General features: G+C 50.7%; 1 protein-coding gene across 1 annotated transcript; it reads right to left on the bottom strand.

Annotated features, from left to right (window-relative positions):
• Window positions 1-7,146: 7,146 nt before the first annotated feature.
• Window positions 7,147-18,778, bottom strand: LOC144733274 (small integral membrane protein 15-like). Its single transcript, XM_078615079.1, has 2 exons — window positions 18,695-18,778; window positions 7,147-7,957 (listed from the first exon to the last, which is right to left on the bottom strand). The coding sequence occupies exon 2, from the start codon at window positions 7,787-7,789 to the stop codon at window positions 7,556-7,558; it is 234 nt and encodes a 77-aa protein (XP_078471205.1). The 5' UTR covers window positions 7,790-7,957; window positions 18,695-18,778; the 3' UTR covers window positions 7,147-7,555.
• Window positions 18,779-22,961: the final 4,183 nt, after the last annotated feature.

The raw sequence follows: 22,961 nt of genomic DNA, 5'->3' as shown, positions 1-22,961 counted from the left end.
ACTGGTCAACACACTTTTTCTGGCATAAAGTATTCAAACGGTGTTACGGTAATTTTGGGGTGCTGATTCCAAATCTGGCATCAGTTTTTGTCTATCACGTCAGGTTTTTTAGATATCAAATATTGAATTTTCAATAACTGCAGAAGAAAAATATTAAATAAATGTGGATATCTACATAAAATTATATTATAAACACACTATCCTAAAAATACAGCACCATATTTTAACACTAAAGCATTCACTGACTCGCAACAACTTGCAATCAAAAGTGACAGAGTTAATTTCGGGTAAAATCAATGAAAATGGGGTATACCGATAGCATAAAAATGAGATGTGATAGAGCAAATCTGAGATCAGATTTGGAATCAACACCCTGAAATTAGTCTAAAACAGCTGCAAAAGTCCAGGCCAGAAAAAAATGATTTTTTTTGTTGACCAGTGTAATCGTAGCAATATCTAAAATCGAAACGGACATCGCGTTCGTGTGCAGGGTAGAGCAGCATGGGAGGTGGTGTCGGTGGTGGTGCCTTGTGGGAAGCCTTCATCCAGCAGTGCATCGATCATGGCTGATGACAACGATCAACATAATTCGCACCGTGCAAAAGCAGATTTTGTTACGAACGTTGAAGACGTGTTTTAATCGCTATTCTTATTATTCCGTAGGCATAAAAAGTAGTAGGGGAGGGAGGGGGACGGAGAGACGGCGACACGCAACGCGGGGGTGGGATCGCGTTCCGTGGCTGAGCGGGAGAATCAAACGTGCGGGTGTTTGTTTAACAAGGAGGGCGACACAACAACAACAATAATAACAATAACCCACGGGACCGATTGCCATGAGGCCGACTTCAGCTGCGCGGATAACAAAATGTGATGCAAAAACCCGCAATTGGTAAAAAGGAGGAACGCGCAGCTTGGAGCAGACTCTGGTAACGCACGCACGCACGCACACACAAGAAAAGACAAAGATCCTCCGTATAGCTTCAACACATTATTGGGGCAAGTGCTGTTAGCGAGTAGCACCTATTAAAGGCCGGCACGGGCCGCCTTTGTCTCCACAGCGGCGATGTTTACACACCGCGCCTGGGCACGCATTTTGAGGCTGAGTCGACCTAGGGGGAGGGGGAAGACCCAGAACCGGTTCGAATAATCGTCACTTGGTATCGGTGGCCGTGAGCGCGATTCGAACTCGGGTCTTGGGGGGGGGGAGGTGTTCGTAGCGCAGTGCGCTAACCGCTGCACCACCGCTCCCCACGCAGGCGCGCACACATGCTCGGGATTGCCAGGGTTCGCTGTAATTGCCGTGCCCCCATCGGTTTGGTTGTCGCAGCTGTTGGGGAGCTCCATGCACGAAACGAGCACGTGGCGGCTGCAGCCGATAGAGAACAATAGCTCCAGTTACAACAAGATCCATTACACACAGAACACAGCCCCAGCCAACACAGAACACAGCCCCAGCCAAACACAGAACACAGCCCCAGCCCACACATAACACAGCCAACACAGAACACAGCCCCAGCCAACACAGAACACAGCTCCAGTCAACACAGAACACAGCTCCAGTCAACACAGAACACAGCTCCAGCCAACACAGAACACAGCTCCAGCCAACACAGAACACAGCTCCAGCCAACACAGAACACAGCTCCAGTCAACACAGAACACAGCCAACACAGAACACAGCCAACACAGAACACAGCCCCAGCCAACACAGAACACAGCTCCAGTCAACACAGAACACAGCGAACACAGAACACAGCCAACACAGAACACAGCCCCAGCCAACACAGAACACAGCCCCAGCCAACACAGAACACAGCTCCAGCCAACACAGAACACAGCTCCAGCCAACACAGTCAACACAGCTCCAGCCAACACAGAACACAGCCCCAGCCCACACAGAACACAGCTCCAGCCAACACAGCCAACACAGAACACAGCTCCAGCCAACACAGCCCCAGCCAACACAGAACACAGCCCCAGTCAACGCAGAACACAGCTCCAGCCAACACAGAACACAGCCAACACAGAACACAGCCAACACAGAACACAGCTCCAGCCAACACAGAACACAGCCAACACAGAACACAGCCCCAGCCAACACAGAACACAGCTCCAGTCAACACAGAACACAGCTCCAGTCAACACAGAACACAGCTCCAGCCAACACAGAACACAGCTCCAGCCAACACAGAACACAGCTCTAGCCAACACAGAACACAGCCAACACAGAACACAGCCAACGCAGAACACAGCCCCAGCCAACACAGAACACAGCTCTAGCCAACACAGAACACAGCCCCAGCCAACACAGAACACAGCCCCAGCCAACACAGAACACAGCCAACACAGAACACAGCCCCAGCCAACACAGAACACAGCTCCAGCCAACACAGAACACAGCCAACACAGAACACAGCCAACACAGAACACAGCCAACACAGAACACAGCCCCAGCCAACACAGAACACAGCCCCAGCCAACACAGAACACAGCTCCAGCCAACACAGAACACGGCTCCAGCCAACACAGAACACAGCCCCAGCCAACACAGAACACAGCTCCAGCCAACACAGAACACAGCCAAAACAGAACACAGCCCCAGCCAACACAGAACACAGCCCCAGCCAACACAGAACACAGCTCCAGCCAACACAGAACACAGCTCCAGCCAACACAGAACACAGCCCCAGCCAACACAGAACACAGCTCCAGCCAACACAGAACACAGCCAAAACAGAACACAGCCCCAGTCAACACAGAACACAGCCCCAGTCAACACAGAACACAGCTCCAGCCAACACAGAACACAGCCCCAGCCAACACAGAACACAGCTCCAGCCAACACAGAACACAGCCCCAGCCAACACAGAACACAGCCAAAACAGAACACAGCCCCAGCCAACACAGAACACAGCTCTAGCCAACACAGAACACAGCCCCAGCCAACACAGAACACAGCCCCAGCCAACACAGAACACAGCTCCAGCCAACACAGAACACAGCCCCAGCCAACACAGAACACAGCCAAAACAGAACACAGCCCCAGCCAACACAGAACACAGCCCCAGCCAACACAGAACACAGCTCCAGCCAACACAGAACACAGCCCCAGCCAACACAGAACACAGTTCCAGCCAACACAGAACACAGCCAACACAGAACACAGCCCCAGCCAACACAGAACACAGCTCCAGCCAACACAGAACACAGCCCCAGCCAACACAGAACACAGCTCCAGCCAACACAGAACACAGCTCCAGCCAACACAGAACACAGCCCCAGCCAACACAGAACACAGCCAAAACAGAACACAGCCCCAGCCAACACAGAACACAGCTCCAGCCAACACAGAACACAGCCAAAACAGAACACAGCTCCAGCCAACACAGTCAACACAGCTCCAGTCAACACAGAACACAGCCAACACAGAACACAGCCCCAGCCAACACAGAACACAGCCAACACAGAACACAGCCCCAGCCAACACAGAACACAGCCAACACAGAACACAGCCAACACAGAACACAGCCAACACAGAACACAGCCCCAGCCAACACAGAACACAGCCAACACAGAACACAGCCCCAGCCAACACAGAACACAGTCAACACAGAACACAGCCAACACAGAACACAGCCCCAGCCAACACAGAACACAGCCAACACAGAACACAAGTCAACACAAAACACAGCCAACACAGAACACAGCCAACACAGAACACAGCCCCAGCCAACACAGAACACAGCCAACACAGAACACAGCCCCAGCCAACACAGAACACAGCCAACACAGAACACAAGTCAACACAAAACACAGCCAACACAGAACACAGCCAACACAGAACACAGCCCCAGCCAACACAGAACACAGCCAACACAGAACACAGCCCCAGCCAACACAGAACACAGCCAACACAGAACACAGTCAACACAGAACACAGCCAACACAGAACACAGCCAACACAGAAGACAGCTCCAGCCGATACAGGATACAGCCCCAGCCAACTCAAGGCAACACAGAACACAAGTCCATCACACAGCTCAGCACGGTGTATCTTTTCCCACCAGACTTGGCCGCTCACCTTCGTCGACGAGTAGAATTGGACTGGAATCAATAGTCGATGATTACGAGGTGAGCGGGGTCGGGTTGAGAGACAAAGCGCATGCGTGCGTGCGTCTGTGTGTCTGTGCGTGGGTCGCGCAATTTCTGAAGTTCACGATTCCTGATTTCGGCATGGCTTCCAACCCGTTAGAATCCAATGAATGAGAGTAAACAGGTTGCATGACGCCGCGCGTGCCCTGGGTTCGAACTCAGGCTCACGCCGCCCAAGGACTCGGGGACTGACTTAACGCGCAATTCTCCGCAGCGTAAAAAAATTACGTCTGGTTTTGGCCACGGAACGACTTGGCCATAATTGTGTCTTGAAGAGCCTCCACAGTCCCGTCATCGCCAAACAAGTGGCCGTGTACGTGCCGACTTTCCTGATGCTCGAGGCAGCGTCCACGCAAACATCGTCGCGCATCGAACCACTTTGAACTTTGGGTTTGCGATCCGTTCTGCAGACTCGCCGGTGAGTGAGCTGACCGGCAGATATTATTTGCTGGGCCGTGTCGTATGGTGGAGGGTCTTACGGCACAAATTTTGCCGGATCGTTACCGGCAACAACAACAAAAAACAAATTGTGAATCGACTCGTAAAAATTTGCCGTTTAATAATTCACCCCCAATCGGCGATACGATTCCATTTTGTTAACCTCATGATTCTAGAATCCATCGCAAATCAAACCGACATTGATATCTGGCATTCCCAGACAGGAGTCTCCCATCCACGCTGTAACCAACCAGGTTCACACACCTGCTTAGCTTCCAATCATCCTGCATTGAGATGTTTGGCCAGTTTCATTCATGAGTGTGGTGCTGGTAGAACAACGGAGAAAAGTCACGCACAAGAGCAGACATCACGAGACATTTCACATCCCTCCCCCACAGTGATTCTAGTCATCGTCAGGATTCAGGATCGGAGTTTCGATGCTGTTTGGTCTCATTTTTACCACCTCATTTGTATTGTTCTTGCTGTAATTTACATCTCCTTTGTATGGTTCGGTTTGTTCCATTAGCCGATGAATGACGCTCCAGCACTGATTTACTCCCAGTCCAGCCACCGACCATGGTTACGGGACAAGAACTTCGCTCACGGATTCCTTCACCCACGGTGAGGATTTGGTCTACAGGACACGTGTCGTTTCGGCGCATCCTCCGCACCGTGATCAACCACCACACTGCAGGTCATAACACCGCCCTCACTCACTCACCCACTCACTCACCCACTCACCACTCTCATTCACCCACTCACTTACTCATCCACCCACCCACTCACCCACCCACCCACTCACCACACTTGCAGGTCCCAACACCACTTCTCTTTCTGCTTCCCACGCACTGCCTCACTCTGTGATTCCCTCTTCGCCATTTGGGTCTGCGGGCTTGCACTCAGGAGCCGCTATTTAAAATAGAAGTTTACCGTTTGTATAAATTGATGACGATTCGACTCTCACACGCGTGAACCTATGCACGCATCGCGAGAATAATAATAATGAATTTATAAACTAAAAATTTTATTTAGCTGGTAAAACCTCTACGAGATATCCACTATTCAGAGGCGACCTGGACACACACAACGAAAGCTCATCGGCGAAGTGGCTGATATCATCATGATCATCACACGTGGGAATTTATACGGGCGAGCCCAATTATCTAAACGTGTGTTGATTCTAAATGTGGTGGGAGGGCGGAGGAGGGGGGGGGCAAAACCGCAGGAAGCCGGATAAACGATCCACGTGACCGCCACGGGCGAAGAGACAGAACACGCCGACTCCAAATCTGCAACAGCAGGCATCGTCAGGGTCCGGGAGCGAAACCCACGGACTCTCCTGCGTGAACAGGCGAGGGAGATGACGTCTCCTCGCCGCCGCCACCGCCGCGGTTGCCCCGTTCATTTTTTCCTTGACGCGGTGGCGCAAGCTTCCCGTGCCATCGAGGGGGGGTGGGACTTGTGGGGGTTTTGGTGGGGAGCGCGGTAATGTACAGAGGTGAGAATGAGTGCTGCTGCTGCTGCCATTTCTTTGCTTTATCGTGGAACAGGGAGCAGCGTGCGAAGCGGGTTGATCATCCTCTTTTCACAATGTACACGTATCGTGAAAGAAAGTCCGTCGTCGACAGGCAGGTCTTAAACAAAAAAATGTTTATCTTCATTTTTGTTGTTTAATTGGCTCCAGTGGTGGTCCTACGGCGAGGCAGAAACGGCGGCGCTGGGTGGGACGATAGCGCTGCATGGGGGGGGCGAGGGCCGATTACCCAGACAGGCATTGGGGTGGCGGCCTTCCTCGAGTCCAGCGACCAAGGGGAAGAGAAGGCCAAAGAGCAGATGGTGGGAGACTGGTCAGGGCCTCTATGAGTCTCTGCGCGAGTCTATGGGTCTCAGAATAAAAATCATTTTTTATCCTGGAGAAATCTGATGAGCTATGAAGCTCGTTTTCACAGATGTCCAGTCTCTGTGTGTGTCCTGGGTCTCTGTGTGCATCTATGGATCTCTGTGCGAGTCTATGGGTCTCTGTGTGATGAGTCCATGGGTCTCGGAATGAGTCTATGGGTCTCGGCATGAGTCTATGGGTCTCTGCGTGAGTCTATGGATCTCTGTGTGAGTCTATGGGTCTGTGTGATGAGTCCATGGGTCTCTGTGTGATGAGTCCATGGGTCTCTGTGTGATGAGTCCATGGGTCTCTGTGTGATGAGTCCATGGGTCTCTGCATGAGTCTATAGGTCTTTGTGCGAGTCTAACGCCAGACGGTGGAATGAGACTCTCAGGGTAGACCTTGCAGGTGGCTGTGAGTTGACTATGAAGCAGCTGCGGGATCTGGTGGAAGGGAGAGAATGCGTTGGGGATGAGGTGCGGTGGTGATGGTGGTGATGGTGGTGGTGGTGGTGGTGATGGTGGTGGTGGTGATGGTGGTTGTGATGGTGGTGATGGTGGTGGTGATGGTGGTGGTGATGGTGGTGGTGGTGGTGATGATGGTGGTGGTGATGGTGGTGATGGTGGCATCAAAAGCTGTGGCCACGATGACAACTCGATCCGGGGCTTGGTCCCAGGTTATTGGGCTGACTCACAGATTTATTTCATTAAACAAATTACTTCCCTCCCCCCAGAATTTTGGATGGAACCGCCTAACACACGGTCGTTATTCTTCGTCGAGACACGCATCGTGGCCGATCCACGTTCCTCCACGTACACTGACGCCCCCCCCCCCCGCTAAACTACCATCATCACCATCCCTCTGCCACCACCGCCGCCTACGTCGCCATCGCCGTCGCCGCCTAACGCCGAACATCGCCAAGTAACGTGACAACAACAAAAACAGCGGTGGCGGCACAGGAAGACCGGTGAAGGTTAGACGGAAGCCATAGACGCCGCCACGACACTATCGCCAGTAGCTCACCGCCGTGAGACCGCGCCCAGCGGCCAACACGAGAGACCTCCAGGGGCCGCTGGGGCGCGGGGCCTATTCGGCCTTGCGTCCCTTATTGCGCGAGCGAAGCACGTTCTCCTGCCGCTTGGCCTTCTTCTTGGCGTCGCGGTCGCGCGCCTCGATGGCCTTGGCGAGCTTCCACGAGAGGGCGGCGCTGGCCAGGAAGAAGGGCGACAGCGCCAGCAGCACCGTCGACAGGAAGCCGTACGGGTCCTTGGCGGCCCACTCCACGCAGTACTGCAGCCAGCCCTGGAGCGTCTCCCACATTCTGCCGCTGCCGCCGCCGCCGCCGCCGCTTCGGCCCGCTCCTCCGTCTCGTAGCGCCGGCGGGAGTGCTGGCGGGGCGGGCGGGTGGTCGGTCGATCGGGCGGTCGAGCGGAGGAGACGGACGACACCACCGGACGACACCACCGGCAGCAACGTCACAGCAGGACCCTGTTGCTCGCACGAAATCGCAACGGCGCTTGCTTAAAAACTGGGACGGGGCGGTGTGGCGCAAGGCGAGGCAATTTTCAGGCGATCGCCACCGGTAAGAGTCACCGGCGACGCGTTTGCCGCGCGCTGTTGCGATGACCTGGTAGGGCAATGCGGTAGAGTGACGGGAGTCGGTGTTTGGCCACCGAAACAAAGAGTTTTTACATTTCAAAAACGTGCATTTAGATTATTTAGCTGCCATATATTTCCATATGATGAGCCACTTTGTTGTTTGTGGCCCGGTCGCTTATGAAAAATAAGCTGATCGCTCAGTGGGTTTTACCTGGTCAGATAAAAATTTTTTGGTTTTATTTGTATATATATTTTTTAAAGTGATTAATTTACAATTTCCATACTTTGCACTCCTCTCCTGTTTTTGTATTCTTTGTTTTTGTAACGTTGTTAACCACTCTCCCCTACTGGACATCTGTGGAGAAGAGTTTTACAGCTCATCGGATTTCTCCAGCATGAATAAATATTGTTTCAGAGTTTGTTTAAAAGCATGCTCGATGAACAGCGACTGGTCTCTGGAGCGCACAACCTCTGGGTGGCCACGTGACGCCCGCCCGCCCGCTCGCCATCTGATCAGAAGCTGCCGTCCCGGTTAACCGGCAGCGTCTTAATCAAACGACAATAGCCGCGATTATCTCGATCGCGGCTAAGTCCGTGGCATGTACACACGACGGTGAGCGAGGGTGGGGCTCGCGAAGGAACATTCGCCATCGAAGTTTTTTGACGCCCGAGCAACAGAAACTGGCGGCGGTAAGTAACAAAAAAAAGTTTTAAAAAAACACCGCCACCGCCACAACCGGCCGCGTTTTAAAACTCCGCAAGAGTTTTTCGCGCACTCGCCAGATAACTCCGCGCTCCAAAACACGACGGGCCTGCCAGCCAGCCAGCCAACGAGAGGCTGTCAGCACATTTCACACCACGCCCCCCCCTCCCACTCCCTCACCTCGCCTCCCCCCCCCTTGCCCCTCCCTCAAACCCCCATCACCATCCCCCCACCAAAAAAAATAAACGGCGGCACTCAGTATGGGGCCGCCCTCAGCGGCTGCCGGGGAACGCAAGACGGAGTTTTAAATTCCTGCCCGTTCCGTTTATAGGTCGGGATCTTTTTTTAAAAGAGATTTTCCGTGCGCTTGAGGAATGCCGGGCTTCCTGAGACAAGAGGTTGGGAGGAGGAGGAGGAGGATAGGGGGGGAATGTATCCCAGGCCGTGCCCAGCAATCAGATAAGGGACCAGGTTATCACGACCTCACTCGCACACAGATGGCTATAAACATCTGGCAGTTCACCAGCATTGGATCAAGCAAGCTTGACTGCCAGCGAGATGCCGTATGTTGAAAGCGGTCCAGAGTTTTGCGAGTGTTAAACCAATGCTGCTGAGGTTACGCGCTCCCAGAAAGGCCGTGGTGACTGATGGGGATTTTGTCGCACACAAGGAGGGCTCACTGCAAATCTCGAAAATCTCTCCTGCACACGCGGGCGAGCGTTGAAAGAACGACATCACTTCAGGGTTTGAAATTACTTGGCGTGCAAGGTGAAAACGCAAAGTGTCCATGCACGATTGTGACAGCGTTTGTTTGGGTGGCAGGGTGACAGGTTAGAAGGGTGGCAGGGCGGCTGGGTGGTAGCATAGCAGAGTGGCAGGGCCGCAGGTTGGCAGGGCGGTCAAGTGGCAGGGCGGCAGAACGGCAGGGTGGTAGGGTGGCATGGTGGGAGGGTGGACTTGAGGGGATGTATAATTTCAACAGCACTTGCTTGACACAAGCAAAAACCTAGCCCCGTTTCAACACACAGCGTCGCATCGGCAGAGTCGGGCTCGCTGGTCGAGTGGGCTTGGGCAGCAAGCAGCATCGGTGTAAGGTACGGTGGCCCGTGGTTAAGACTAGCGCAAAGCAAACACTGCATCGTTTTCGACAAATCACTCTGGTGGGGGGATTCACAGTCGACCGACCGTAGAGACGTTTAAAAAAATATATCATTCTTTACAAGGCCGAGTCAGTCAGCCAGAATGTCGACATCTTTCCTTCCTGCGAGTGACAATACAATTCCTGGAACTCTCGTGGCCTCTGCTATTCACTGCAAACGTTCACCGAAGCAGTAACCCTACGCAGGCTAAGGTGCCCAGGAAGAGGCCACATCGGCAACGACTCTTCATTTTGTTTATTTTATTGTTTCACCGTCGGATAAAATAATAAAATCTAGTTTTGTGAAACCGTGCGCGCCCCCTTGGCCCCCAACACATCAAACTGGGCTGAAGGGCTTCTTAACAATGTTTTCGCCAGCACCACGAGGCTGGTGGAGCTATGGAGCAGCACAGTAATGAATAAAACACACCACTCGCGTGCACGCACGCACGCAAAGATCCCCCCAACGTATATAGCCTACGCAGACTGCTGGGACGAGTGCTCTTGGCGAGCACCTATTAAAAGGCCGGAGTGTAGACCGCGCGAGGGGATTGGGTGTGGTGAGCACCGTCTCTGGCTGCCTTTGTCTCCCCGCACAGTGTCGGAAGTTATTCGACGCCAAGTCAAATCCGTCCGAGGCCGAAGATCCGTTTTCCCGATATTCCCTGTGTGACGTTGGCCTTGAGCGGGAATCGAACTCATGCCGAAGGGGGGTCTGCAGCGTGGTGCGGACCACTGCTGTGCCACCGCTCACCCCCCGCCACCACACATCTTTGATGAATAACGCAAAAGGCGCGGGCGACCCGCACACGCAACTGGCGATCTGCAACACAACGGTCGGATGGAATGCGATTTCAAGCTCTAAACAAAATTGCTTTGAGACTTAAGTGTTTGCAAGAAATGTGTTTGGCATAAGCGCTCGCCCTAACACTAACCAGAACCAAATGTACACAAAACGCTTTGAAATGTAAAGCTTACAAAAGAGATGCGTTTGAATTAAAACCCGCCCCGACACTAAACAAGAACCAAATCTGCACAAAATGTCTTTCGACCGCTATCGCAAGAAGAAACAAAAGAGCCATTTACCAATTCCGCCCCTCTCAGCGATTCAAAAGATTTGGCACAATTGAGGGGTCATGATCCCATTGGAGAATCGATCCCTTTTTGTCCAGTTTCCACCGCCACGTTTGTATTTAATTTTTTGTCTCGGGTTCCACAGTTTTTGTTCGCTTCGTCCGGCTGTAAGGGAACGCGAGCGCCTTGTTTGCGTGCGACTTTACACAAAACGTAAATAAGAGATTACCCCCACAGAACAAACGATTAATAAAAAAAAATATTTTTTGGCAGGTAAGGGCCCACTGAGCTATGTAGCTTTTTCAGAAGCAACCTGGCTTTGACAAATGGATAGCTCAACAAAGTGGCTCATCGTCATCGTGTGGAAATTAATAGGAGCCAAATACTCAAACCAGATGATGGTGATTCTAAATGTGGAGTTGAAAAACCCAAGGACCTAGAAAAAAATCCACGCGACCACACGGGGAGAGAGAGACACGCAAACTCCAAATATACAGCAGGCGTCAGGGTCGGGATCGAACCCACGACCTCCTCCATACCAGGCGAGGTAGTCAAGATCTCCTAGCCACCATGGTGATGATGATGATGAGAGAGACACGCAAACTCCAAATATACAGCAGCAGGCGTCAGGGTCGGGATCGAACCCACGACCTCCTGCATACCAGGCGAGGTAGTCAACATCTCCTAGCCACTGTGATGATGATGATGATGATGAGAGAGAGGCACGCAAACTCCAAATATACAGCAGCAGGCGTCAGGGTCAGGATCGAACCCACGACCTCCTGCATACCAGGCGAGGTAGTCAACATCTCCTAGCCACCGTGATGATGAGAGAGACACGCAAACTCCAAATATACAGCAGGCGTGTCAGGGTTGGGATCGAACCCACGACCTCCTCCATACCAGACGAGGGAGTTAACGTCTTGCCAACCTTGACGCATGCATGTACCTTCAGCCTAAGTATCGATTTGATCGATAAATAATTTACTCCAAACATTAAAGTGTGTCTGACTAAGCCCCAAGCCTAACATAAACCCAATCTACTCAAAAAATGTGTTTCCAAAGTTATATCTTACCATTAAATGTTTGACCTCATCCTAACTCAAACTATACGATACTATTTTTTTGCTTATTTTACCAGGTAATGCCCACTGAGCTTTCTAGCTTTTTTTTCAGAAGCGACCTGGCCACCACAAACAGATAGCTCAACGAAGTTGCTTATCACCACGTGGGAATTTATAGCAGTGGGCAAATAATCTAAACCAGTAAGGGTGCAGCCCCGCAATTGCTTGCTCATGACACTGCTAGCAGAAGGGCCTCCACCACAGGCAGCTCCAGAAAGCCCCTCTCCAGAACTTCCACGCCACCCAGATGTCTTGCAAGTTGTGGGAGTGCCCACACTTTAACCCACCAAAACACCGGTGTAACGAATGAACAGCATCAGAGCATCATCAGGGTGACGTCTACATCTCCTTAGCAGTGTGACTGTGGCCATAAAACCGAAACTATGGCCCGCACAGTAAACACCACTGTGATCTGCGCTCCTTCAACGGAGGAGGAGTAACAGCAGCACCACGCAAATTCTCTATAGCTGAAAGAACAGGGTTTTCCCCCTTTTTTATGGCAACAAAACTGAATATCTGTAGCTGCTGAAGCCCTCTCGTCGTGACCAGCAGCAAACAGACCCTCGTCATTGGCATCGACCTCCTGAACCACAATGCTGCTGCCATCACGTGCAATAATACAAATAATAATGCCCACCACACACGAATGGCCTGCCGACTGATCGCCCGACTGCGCCATACGCATTCACGCCGCCGGGTAGACAAAGGGGCGGCTGGCCCAGGCTCGCTCAACGTTGCAGCCAGGGCGACGGCCGACTCAAACCGAACCTACAATTCAATTAATTCGTCACGCAACAGTCGGCGACGGAGGACCGTTGCGTCAAACGTGTGATCTCTTGCGACAGCAGTCGCATAAACTGTTCTTGCCGCCATACATCGGTGTCTCGAGTGATTTGTTTGATCCACGGAATCACGGGGGAGAGCACGGGGGGGCAGGCGCCATTCCTATGAGGGTCACAGTCCACTTTGCACGTCGAACCGTGAATCTAAGTGCGCGACTTGCTCGAGCTTGCGCATCGAGACGGGGCGACGCGTCCACAAAGCGGCAGCCGTCTCCCTCGAACCGAGCTCTCGATCGCGGGGAGAACCGGTCACAGATGCGGCGGTGACGTTTCTGACGAAGCCGAACCTACGCAGAATAATTTTCCCAAGCGTACCCTTAGCAAGGGTATGACTTGGAATGATTCGCACGAGCCCAAACCAGCGCTTACATCCAACGCCTCCATCGCAATCAATGGGCCGAATTCCACGCTGAGGACCATTCCAAAAAAAAAGCCACAAGCGAGTTAAAAGTCCAAATTGTAAAGCAGCCAGAGTCCAAACACTATGCTGGTTAGGGCCATACTAAACATTTTTGTTGGCAAGTCGGGCTTTGTTTTGTTGCGATGTGCGCTGTGTGTGCTAATACAAAGGGGAACAGCATCGTTGCTAATCTAAAGCCCCCCCCCATCCCCCATTGCTTTAAACCAATTTTCCGCTTGACCAATCGTATTTCTATTAGCGAGGCTGGGCGTTAACAAAAAAACAACAACAAACGCTGCGCAAAGAGAACAGAGCGGAGTTAAAACTCCGACGGTGAGGTTGCGAAGCGACAGAAACGCACGGCTGATAAAATACGAGCAGCAGATACATCGAAGGGGGGTGCAGCAGCGGTGGTCAAGTGGTCAGCGTGCCGCGGTGCGAACACGGCGACCTCAGTTTGAGTCTCAGACGTGGCTATCGCATATCGGCGGCTGCGAGTGACGTCAGAACCGGTCCTTAGGCCTCGGTCCTATCCTTTGACCCAACTAGCGCTGACCAGCGCGGCGAAGAAACATAAGAATTGTTTGTAACCAACATGGTAGTGGTGAGGCCTTCTATCCATTGGTGGGTTGAGATTAGCTGGAATAAAAAAAAAAGATCAAACTGGATCAATGTAATATAACGTTTTCCCAAAAATTTAATTGTTTATCAAGTGCAGTCTGAACAGATTCTAATGCTTTCCCGCAAACGAGAAAAACATCATATCGAACAAAAAAATGCCTGTGTAGGCTGCAAAGTATATAATCTAAGTCATCAAATACGTAAGCGGTGATTTATAGACAGCACAAAGCAGGATTGTGATTACGGAATCAGTCACCCAAAATGCCTTGCATGTCACGTGACATCAATGCCGAGGCAAAGACGCAGCCCTGCAATTGCTCGCTCACGCCACTACTAGCTGCAGTGCCTCCACCTACTCTTCCACGCTGGTCAGATGTCTTGGGGCAGGTGGGATTACCCATACACGACCTGTCGATCGACTAACTGCGGCGTGCCCACCATACTGCGTGTATCGTGCACGCACGCTCGGTTTAGACCACCGACCCGCAAGAGTGAATACTTTCTGCTGTGCAATTGCGAAAACAATCTTAAACGTCACGCGTCTTCCTTGAAACCAGCCGAACGCATTTCTCTTCTGCAATGCTTAAAATGTGTAATATGCCGTGCACATAAAGAAGCTGATAAGGCTGTAGTGAAAGACACTCAACACAATCAACCAGCAGTTCTCTCCATCTACCGCTCTCCCCCACACCGCAGGGATCTGGCCAAACTTTGTCGAAACTCAACACAAAGCACAGAAGGACCCAAGGGAATCGGTTGCAAATTTGGCAAAACAAAACGTGTTGGGCAAACCAAAACAAAAAAAAAAGGAATCGGCGCTTTCTGGAAAACGGCGAACAGTGCAACGAGTCTCCTCCACCACGGGCTGCGCTCGTAAAGCACACGTCAGCTGTTCCGTCATTTGCCGCCCTCACCGATCGTTCAACCCATCGAGGGGGCTCACTGCTTCGCGACCGACAGCCCCCAGTAGTCGCAAGCACCCAGGGGCGGTGACGTGGCCATAGCCGATAGCACGCGATGTTCCAACCTGAGGTTCGAAACCCGCAGCTGCCCTGGTTAGTAATTCCGGGTGTAGTAACCGGCCATGTGGCTTGTGTTGCGAAGTTGAAATACTGGTTGGGTGGTTGACTAATAAAATAGATAACTCAAAAAAAAGATAAGCAGACACAATATCTCAATTCGCACATATCCGTCTCTCCAGCGTAAAATAAAAAAAACCCACAAGTATTTTACATAACCCATTGATGCCACGGGCTTCTGAGAAGCACACATACTTTCAACAGGACTGGTTCAGTGCAAGCCAAATCGGGACTGGTTTTGCCATTCAGTCTCATCCTTGAAACACGGTCGTGTCGAACAACAGAGATGATCTGGGACAACGTTAGCGTTGCGGGATGATATGTAACATGGTTATACTAGTAGGAACCACCTGGTTCCACCAGCCCACAGGGGATTATTGTGTCCGTCCGTCGTGCATCCAAAAATGGGAGGAGTGGGGCTGGGTGGGGAGGGTGGGGAGGGGCTGGGTAGGGAGGGTGGGGCTGGGTGGGAGGGGTGGGCCTGGGTGGGGAGGGGCTGGTCACCCCGTGGTGCACTTATAAAACTCAACGTTTAACCTACTCACGCCGGCTTGTGCCCGCCCTCACAGTCGGCCATATTTGCGGAATGCACCACGCCGCCGTTGACCCTGGCCATTGACCGAGCAACCCAACGTTCCTACCAGCTCCCTCCGCAGGAATGTGTTGGCTGACCACGTGGCTGCCGTGGGGTAGAGCGAGCAGCTCGCAATCGGAAGTTAGCGAGTTCGATTCCTGGTTTGGGTACTAACTCACACAATCATCCATCCGGGGTTGATAAAATACGTACCTCTTGGTGGGTAAGTCAACAGTGGTTGTCCTATACATTAATTCACCCCCACCATGGGAATATGGAATTTCTACCACTGGGTCAGGGCAGGGTATCAATTTCACTCTTAAAATATAAAATACTCGCAATCCGCTTCACAGTGGCTGTTCATGATCCCTTGACTTTATTAAATCTGCAAAATGAAAACTTGCAAATTACTCAATTGGTAAAACACATGGCCACGAGTCTCTTATGTAAGTCTATGGGGGTGTCAATGCGCAATGCTGTGATTGGCGGACCTGGCCTGAGACCATCAACCTGGCTAATCCAGAGATCCCGGCTTAATCACGGGCTGCTGAAACCTGGACTCGAACCAGGGAATTGTTCCGGCGCCGGCTAGGTCTGTCTGACTTTAACCCACCCCACCCATCACCTATCCCGAGCCGCACGTGGCAATTATGTTAACGACCGTTCTTGCTGAACGTGGTGGTGACACGTACCGGGCGTGAATTCTTTGGCCCTCTATCTCACGTCATTGGTTCGGGACGATAGTTTTCGCGTATTAACGCCGCCCTGGAGGTTGTCATCACGCGGCGGCTCTTTTTGTTGTTGTTGCAAAACGCGCTCAATGGTTCGACACTTTCTAAAACAAAAAAAATGTACGCTGACAATTACCGGACATTAAGTCAGGGGGAGTCACAGAGAGAGAATTACTCATCATTCGGCTGTTCCCACGCATAAAGAAAATAATAGTCGTGTTTACAACCAAAGAGAGATCACTGTTTAAATATAAAATGACACATAATACGTGAGTAGAGAATGTCTACAGAGTGTCAGCTATTACAATGCTGCGTCATTTATCAGCCCACGACAGGCCTTTAATACAGGCATTACAAATCATGGTAGACGTGGATGAATTCCGCTCTAATTTGGGATCATCTACGAGCCGTGGCCAGGTACAGAGTCTAGAGAGTAATATGGGTCCTCGGAATCATTCCCGGCTCGATGACCAAATCACCCGCAATGTGACCCATCTCGTCAGGTCCTCGGTACGCGAAGAAGGGTTGTGAAGAGCCTGAATAGCTCCGAGACGACCACTCTACGTATAACAGGCGTGAACAGGCTGCGGGGACTACAAAGCAGGCAGTTGCAGAAATATACAGAATGTATCTTCTTGGTTCTTTCGGTAAAGTCACGTAGAATGGAAATAATAAAAATAAAACATAATAAAATAATTCTCACGACGTTTCGGCCACAACGCAAGCAGCCGTCCTCAGGTGGAGAACAGGTCTGTCGAGAAGACAGAGTCTGAATGACACACCCGGCGCTGGAACATTTCCCTGTTTTATTTTTATTATTTTATTATTTCCATTCTACGTGACTTTACCGAAAGAACCAAGAAGATGAATCCCTGCAGTCACGAAAGCTTTAAATCGAAATTTACAGTATTTAGTTTTGCTGTGCAACCACGCTCCCTTGTCTACGCTCCCCGCCTTCACCAAGCCAGGCTTGTGCACGGTCACACAACCCAAACGACCCGCATGAATGAATGAATGAAAGAGGACCCCTCATCCAGCAGTAGATAGACAATGGGAGTGTACGTCTACCATTATAGGGGCACATCGGTGATCCATGCCCAGCTGTGGACAGCCAAGGATACTCATCCAGTGTTACAATGGTAAGGAGACAACACAGTAAACAATTGAAAGCATATACTGTGTACACTGTGCACAGTTTGCACAAATCGAGAAAGAATATATATTTTTAAGTGCTGAATGCCGGGCATGATTTACTTATGGCAGCGGCAGATAAATGTTGTTTGAATTGGAGTGATTAGTAGCAATAAAACAAAACACGTTACTCTGTTCATTTAAATAGAGGCGGGGAACCCACAGCTTCATTTAATTCGCCTCGCGGCCGCTGACTTAACGGTCCCCACAACAAAAAACGTTCCTGCGGAAGGAGCTGGTAGGAACGTTGGGTTGCTCGGTCAATGGCCAGGGTCAACGGCGGCGTGGTGTATTCCGCAAATATGGCCGACTGTGAGGGCGGGCACAAGCAGGTGTGAGTAGGTTAAACGTTGAGTTTTATAAGGGCACCACGGGGTGACCAGCCCCTCCCCACCCAGCCCCATCCCACCCAGCCCCTCCCTGCACGACGGACGGACGGACGGACACAATAATCCCCTGTAGGCTGGTGTAACCAGGAGGTTCCTACCAGCATCATTTTTGTTTAGCCCTGCATCAAATCATCTGCTGCGCAAAGTTCTGGTGGTGATGGGAGAGGTTTGCCATGGGCTTGGTTCGGGTTATCGCTCGCCGCTAAAGCTCAATCAACATGCCCAGTTGCGTTTTGTAACAACGGCGCGCGGGAAAGAAAAAAAAACCCCAATAAACTTGCCGTCGGCAATTGTCGATGCTGACACTGCGGAACCAACTTTCACGAAGGTCGATAAAGTAACTTGGGGAGACGACGCGGAATTAGCAAAGTCGCATTGCGTCATTTCAAACGCGCACAACAATCAACGGGGTTCGCGATTGACATTGAACTTTAATATTTTATGAACCACGATCATAATCCACGGCCGCTCCACTGCTGGACTGACGCGGCACGGCATTCTAAACATGTAAATATTTGCTCACTAATCGTCAATTAACTTTAATCTTTAGCGGCCTAGTCAACCACAGAGGCCTACCTCACTGTACCTCGCTGCGCCTAACAACCAAAAAAGAACTCGTCGTTATTATTAAACATCCAACTGTGACACCAAAATAACAAAACAAATGTTTACACGCGCCGCTTCAAGGCGACGCTTGGTGAAGTTGTAAATGTTGTTTTTATTTAAATTTTAAAAAAATTGTTCAACTCCAAACTCTCACCTAACCGAGGTGAAGGTCCGGCGCGAAGCGGGGTGGGAGAGGGAAGTTGGCGACGGGAAGATTCACGAGGTAAGGGACCGCGGCCAACCACTCCTCGTTCACCATCATCATCATCACCATCATCCACGGTCACCATCATTCACCGTCAACCACGATCATCACCATCATTCACGGTTAACCACGACCACCACCATCATCACCATCATTCACCGGCAACCACGATCATCACCATCATTCACGGTTAACCACGACCACCACCATCATCACCATCATTAACCGGCAACCACGATCACCATAATCATCACCATCATCCACGGTCACCATCATCACCATCATCATCACCATCATTCACAGTCAACCACGATCACCATCATCACCATCATCCACGATCACCATTATCCACGATCACCATCATCACCACCATCATCACCATCATTCACCGTCAACCACGATCACCATAATCATCACCATCATCCACGGTCACCATCATCACCATCATCATCACCATCATTCACAGTCAACCACGATCACCATCATCACCATCATCCACGATCACCATTATCCACGATCACCATCATCACCACCATCATCATCACCATTATTCACGGTCAACCACGATCACCATCATTCACGGTCAACCACGATCACCATCATCACCATCATTGACGATCACCATCATCCACGATCACCACCATCATCAACGATGACTTAAAACTTTCGTGACTGTAGGAATTCATATTCTTGGTTCTTTCGGTAAAGTCACGTAGATAGAAAAAATAAATACAAATCAAATAAAAGCAAAAAACCACGACGTTTCGATCGCAACACAAGCGGTCTTCATCAGGCGGAGAGAAGACCGCTTGTGTTGCGATCGAAACGTCGTGGTTTTTTTGCTTTCATTTTAAATTTTCGTTTATTTTTATGTGATTATTTAATAAAATGTGTATTTTCTATCCACGTGACTTTACCGAAAGAATCAAGAATATATCATCCACGATCATCACCGTCAGGCCACGGTCAATCTGCGGCTGGATGAGGACTGCACCGTCTTGAACACATCACGACTCCTCCGTCTCGCGTCGACAAACGTGGCCTCGGGGTAGCGCGTTCGCGGCTTCCTTGCAAGAGGTTCGCGGTTCTAATCCAGAGCCCCCCCCCCCCCCCTGATTAATTCTGCGGGGTGTAATGACCACGGTCGTAATACTACTACACAATGCCTGTACTTAATGTGACGCTGCACTCTGATGTTGCAGGAGAAAACATTTATTAAAAAGTCTATTTAATGAAGTAGAACGTGTTGTCTATATTTATTTAAATTTGCGCATTTTGATGTGACGTCACATTTCTCACCCCCCCCCCCCTCGTCACACATCGTCACAAATGTCTGACCCCCCCCCCCCCAATAGGTGCGTGACGTCATTTATGGACGCCCCCTAAACCAAAATGCACATTATCCACTACAAAAAGGCTGTGTGGCATGTGTACTAAAGTACTCTTATTCATTTTGCAGAGTGACAGACATGCGAAGGAGATATAAAGTTATTTTCTTAACTCAAATTTAATCGATAGCTAACTGCATAGGTCAATTAAAAAACTGTCCATTTGAAAACATGTTCATGTCATTCTTATCAGGCCCCTGGGAGTAAAATAGTCTCCAACTTTTATTATCCACTCTAGCTCTCTGGCCGCTCTACGTATGTGCTATGAAGAAGGGTCATTGCCCGAAACGTTGCCTACCATATATTTCATGTTAAAGGCCACACACACACAGTGATCTTGACGACCGTGTTGAGTTTAAATGAATTTACAAACAGTTCGCCGCGACCCCTTACACATCTTGACGTTCCCTCTGCACGCGAGAGTAGTGACTGAGGCGTGCGCCGTCATTGGCTGCGCAAGGATAAGGGAGGGGGGGGAGTTGGGCGTGAAAGGGCGGGGCGATGAGGAGAGAGGCGGAGCATTGGGTGGAGTGGGCGGGGCGATTGAGGAGTGGGCGGGGCGATGGGTGGAATGGGCGGGGCGATGAGGAGAGGGGCGGGGCGATGAGTGGACTGGGCGGGGCGATTGAGGAGTGGGCGGGGCGATAGGGGTGGGGGAGGGGCGATAGGGGTGGGGGAGGGGATATTGGAGGGGGTTTAAAAGGAACGACCACGTGGATGGGGATTGGCGGTAGGGGCTCGCGTGGTGAGCGGAGTGAGCACGTGGGCCTAGCTGGGTCATTTAACACGCGAGGAGGAGGAGGAGGTTGTTTGGGGCTGGCCTCTGCTCGCGGTGTGTGCATCTGTCTGGATTGTGCATTGCCTTATTGCAGTTTCCCTACAAAGCACGTTTAATTACATTCACGCGTGATTTATTTCGTACGGAATCGCAATTGCCGCACTCTCGTCGTCGTAGTCGTCGTCGTCAGCAGCGGCTAATTAATTATCCGCCAAAATCGCGCACCTTCGATTTATAGCGCGGTTGGCCTCCGTACGGTGCGAACGTAGTTCAGCATGCGTACAAGACACTCGAGTTTAAAGATTCTGATTCTGCCTGCTCACGCCCGTCTGCCAGTGGAGGGGGACCTTCACTAGAGGGAGCCCGAGAGAGCCTCTGTAACGTGACGTTGGCCAGTACGGCTTTCTAAGAGGGGGGAGAGTACCCACCCTTTACCCCACAACTTCCCATCGAATCTTCTTCTTCTGTACGATGCAGAGCAACAACGAACATTTCACATGCGGGCGGTCAAACCAGAAAGCCGCGTCAGGAAAGCTTAGGGACCGTCCATAAATGACGTCACGCGATTTTGGACGATTTTTGACCCCCCCCCCCCAACGTCACACGGCGTCACAAAAGTCAGACCCCCCCCTCAAATATGACGTCACAAAGCTCTGCCCCCCCCCCCAAAATAAAACATGCTTTGAATCGCTTTAAACTATTGTCATTGTGCGTATTTAATGTGGCGCTGCACTCTGCTGTTGTAGGAGAAAACATTTATTAAAAAGTCTATTTAATTAAGTAGAACGTCTTGTCGAAATGTATTTAAAGTTGCGAATTTTGATGTGACGTCACATTTCTCACCCCCCCCCCCCCCCTTGTCACACATCGTCACAAATGTTTGACCCCCCCCCCCTTAGGTGCGTGACGTCATTTATGGACGGCCCCAGAACCAACTGGCGAGTTCTCGATTGTCACTCCAGCGTGAAAATCGAAACACCCCATGGCACCATCCCCGTGTGGTTTAAAACAACACACGTGGTTCTCTTACGCTTACTCTTTGGTTATTTCGGTAAAGTCACGTAGGTATAAAAGAAAAATATTTCTTTTCTTTTATTTATTTTTCTTTACCGAAAGAACCAAAGAGTATGGATCCTTGCAGTCACGAAAGCTTCAAATCTAGACTTTCTTACGCCTATTAATTCGCTGCTGGATTAAAGTGTCTCTTCCCCTCCGTGTTGGTGCTGAGGGTTTAATCATACTAAGGTGGGAAAACCGAGGAACCAGTTTAGATATCAATCGCCACTGATGTTAAGTCAACCGTGACCGGCAATCGAACTCAAATAATCGGGGTTCCTAGCGCATTGTTGTTTGCAACGAATTGTATCTTTTTTTTGATCTGCCTGATTTTATGAATAATGCAACACCGTTTGCAAAATCTAGATCCACATCTCAAGGAGAGAAATCAAAACATCCATTATTCCACTGGCTTTCATGATCTGTCTATAGAAACACTTGCTTGCTTTGCACTTGTGTATCCGTGTGATGCACGGGGATGATGAGGAGCAGGAGGAAATGGTGGTGGGGGGGGCTTACGCTGTTTGTCAATGGAGCAAGCGACGCTTCAAAGCCGCCGCTGGACTCTCTGATGAGTTTAGAAATCTGCGGCAGCACCGTCGTTTCAAGCGAACAACACGGCCTCTGGTGAGGACGCATTCGGAGATGGCCCGAGGGGAATTGGAGTCGTGGGGTTTGTTTCTGCAGGGGGCTCGATGCGAGCCGGCGGGGAGACGAGCTTGGATTGTCGGCTTCGAATACTGTAATGAATAGGTCATTGCCCGAAACGTCGCCTATATATTTTTTGCCTTTACGGGCAATGTTATTGACGAATGTAACAACGTAATTATTGTCGTCGTTGTGGAGAATATAAAAGTATTACATAAGTAAGCAGACAATACGCCTCCCTCCACGTAAAAAAATATGTAACTTTGTTTTACACATCCCATCAGCTTAGACGGCCCCCTGTGAGATGTATAAGCGGGCTCTGCATTGGGTTCATTATGGCTGTGTC

The sequence above is a fragment of the Lampetra planeri genome, chromosome 46 (genome assembly GCF_965212315.1).
Source record: "Lampetra planeri chromosome 46, kcLamPlan1.2.h2, whole genome shotgun sequence".
NCBI lineage: Eukaryota > Metazoa > Chordata > Hyperoartia > Petromyzontiformes > Petromyzontidae > Lampetra > Lampetra planeri.
Note: the sequence above shows the minus strand (reverse complement) of the source record. Positions and strands in the feature narration are given on the sequence as shown.

Excerpts from the sequence above, each read along its gene's own strand:
- LOC144733274 (XM_078615079.1), bottom strand. The coding sequence starts at position 7,789 with ATGTGGGAGACGCTCCAGGGCTGGCTGCAGTACTGCGTGGAGTGGGCC.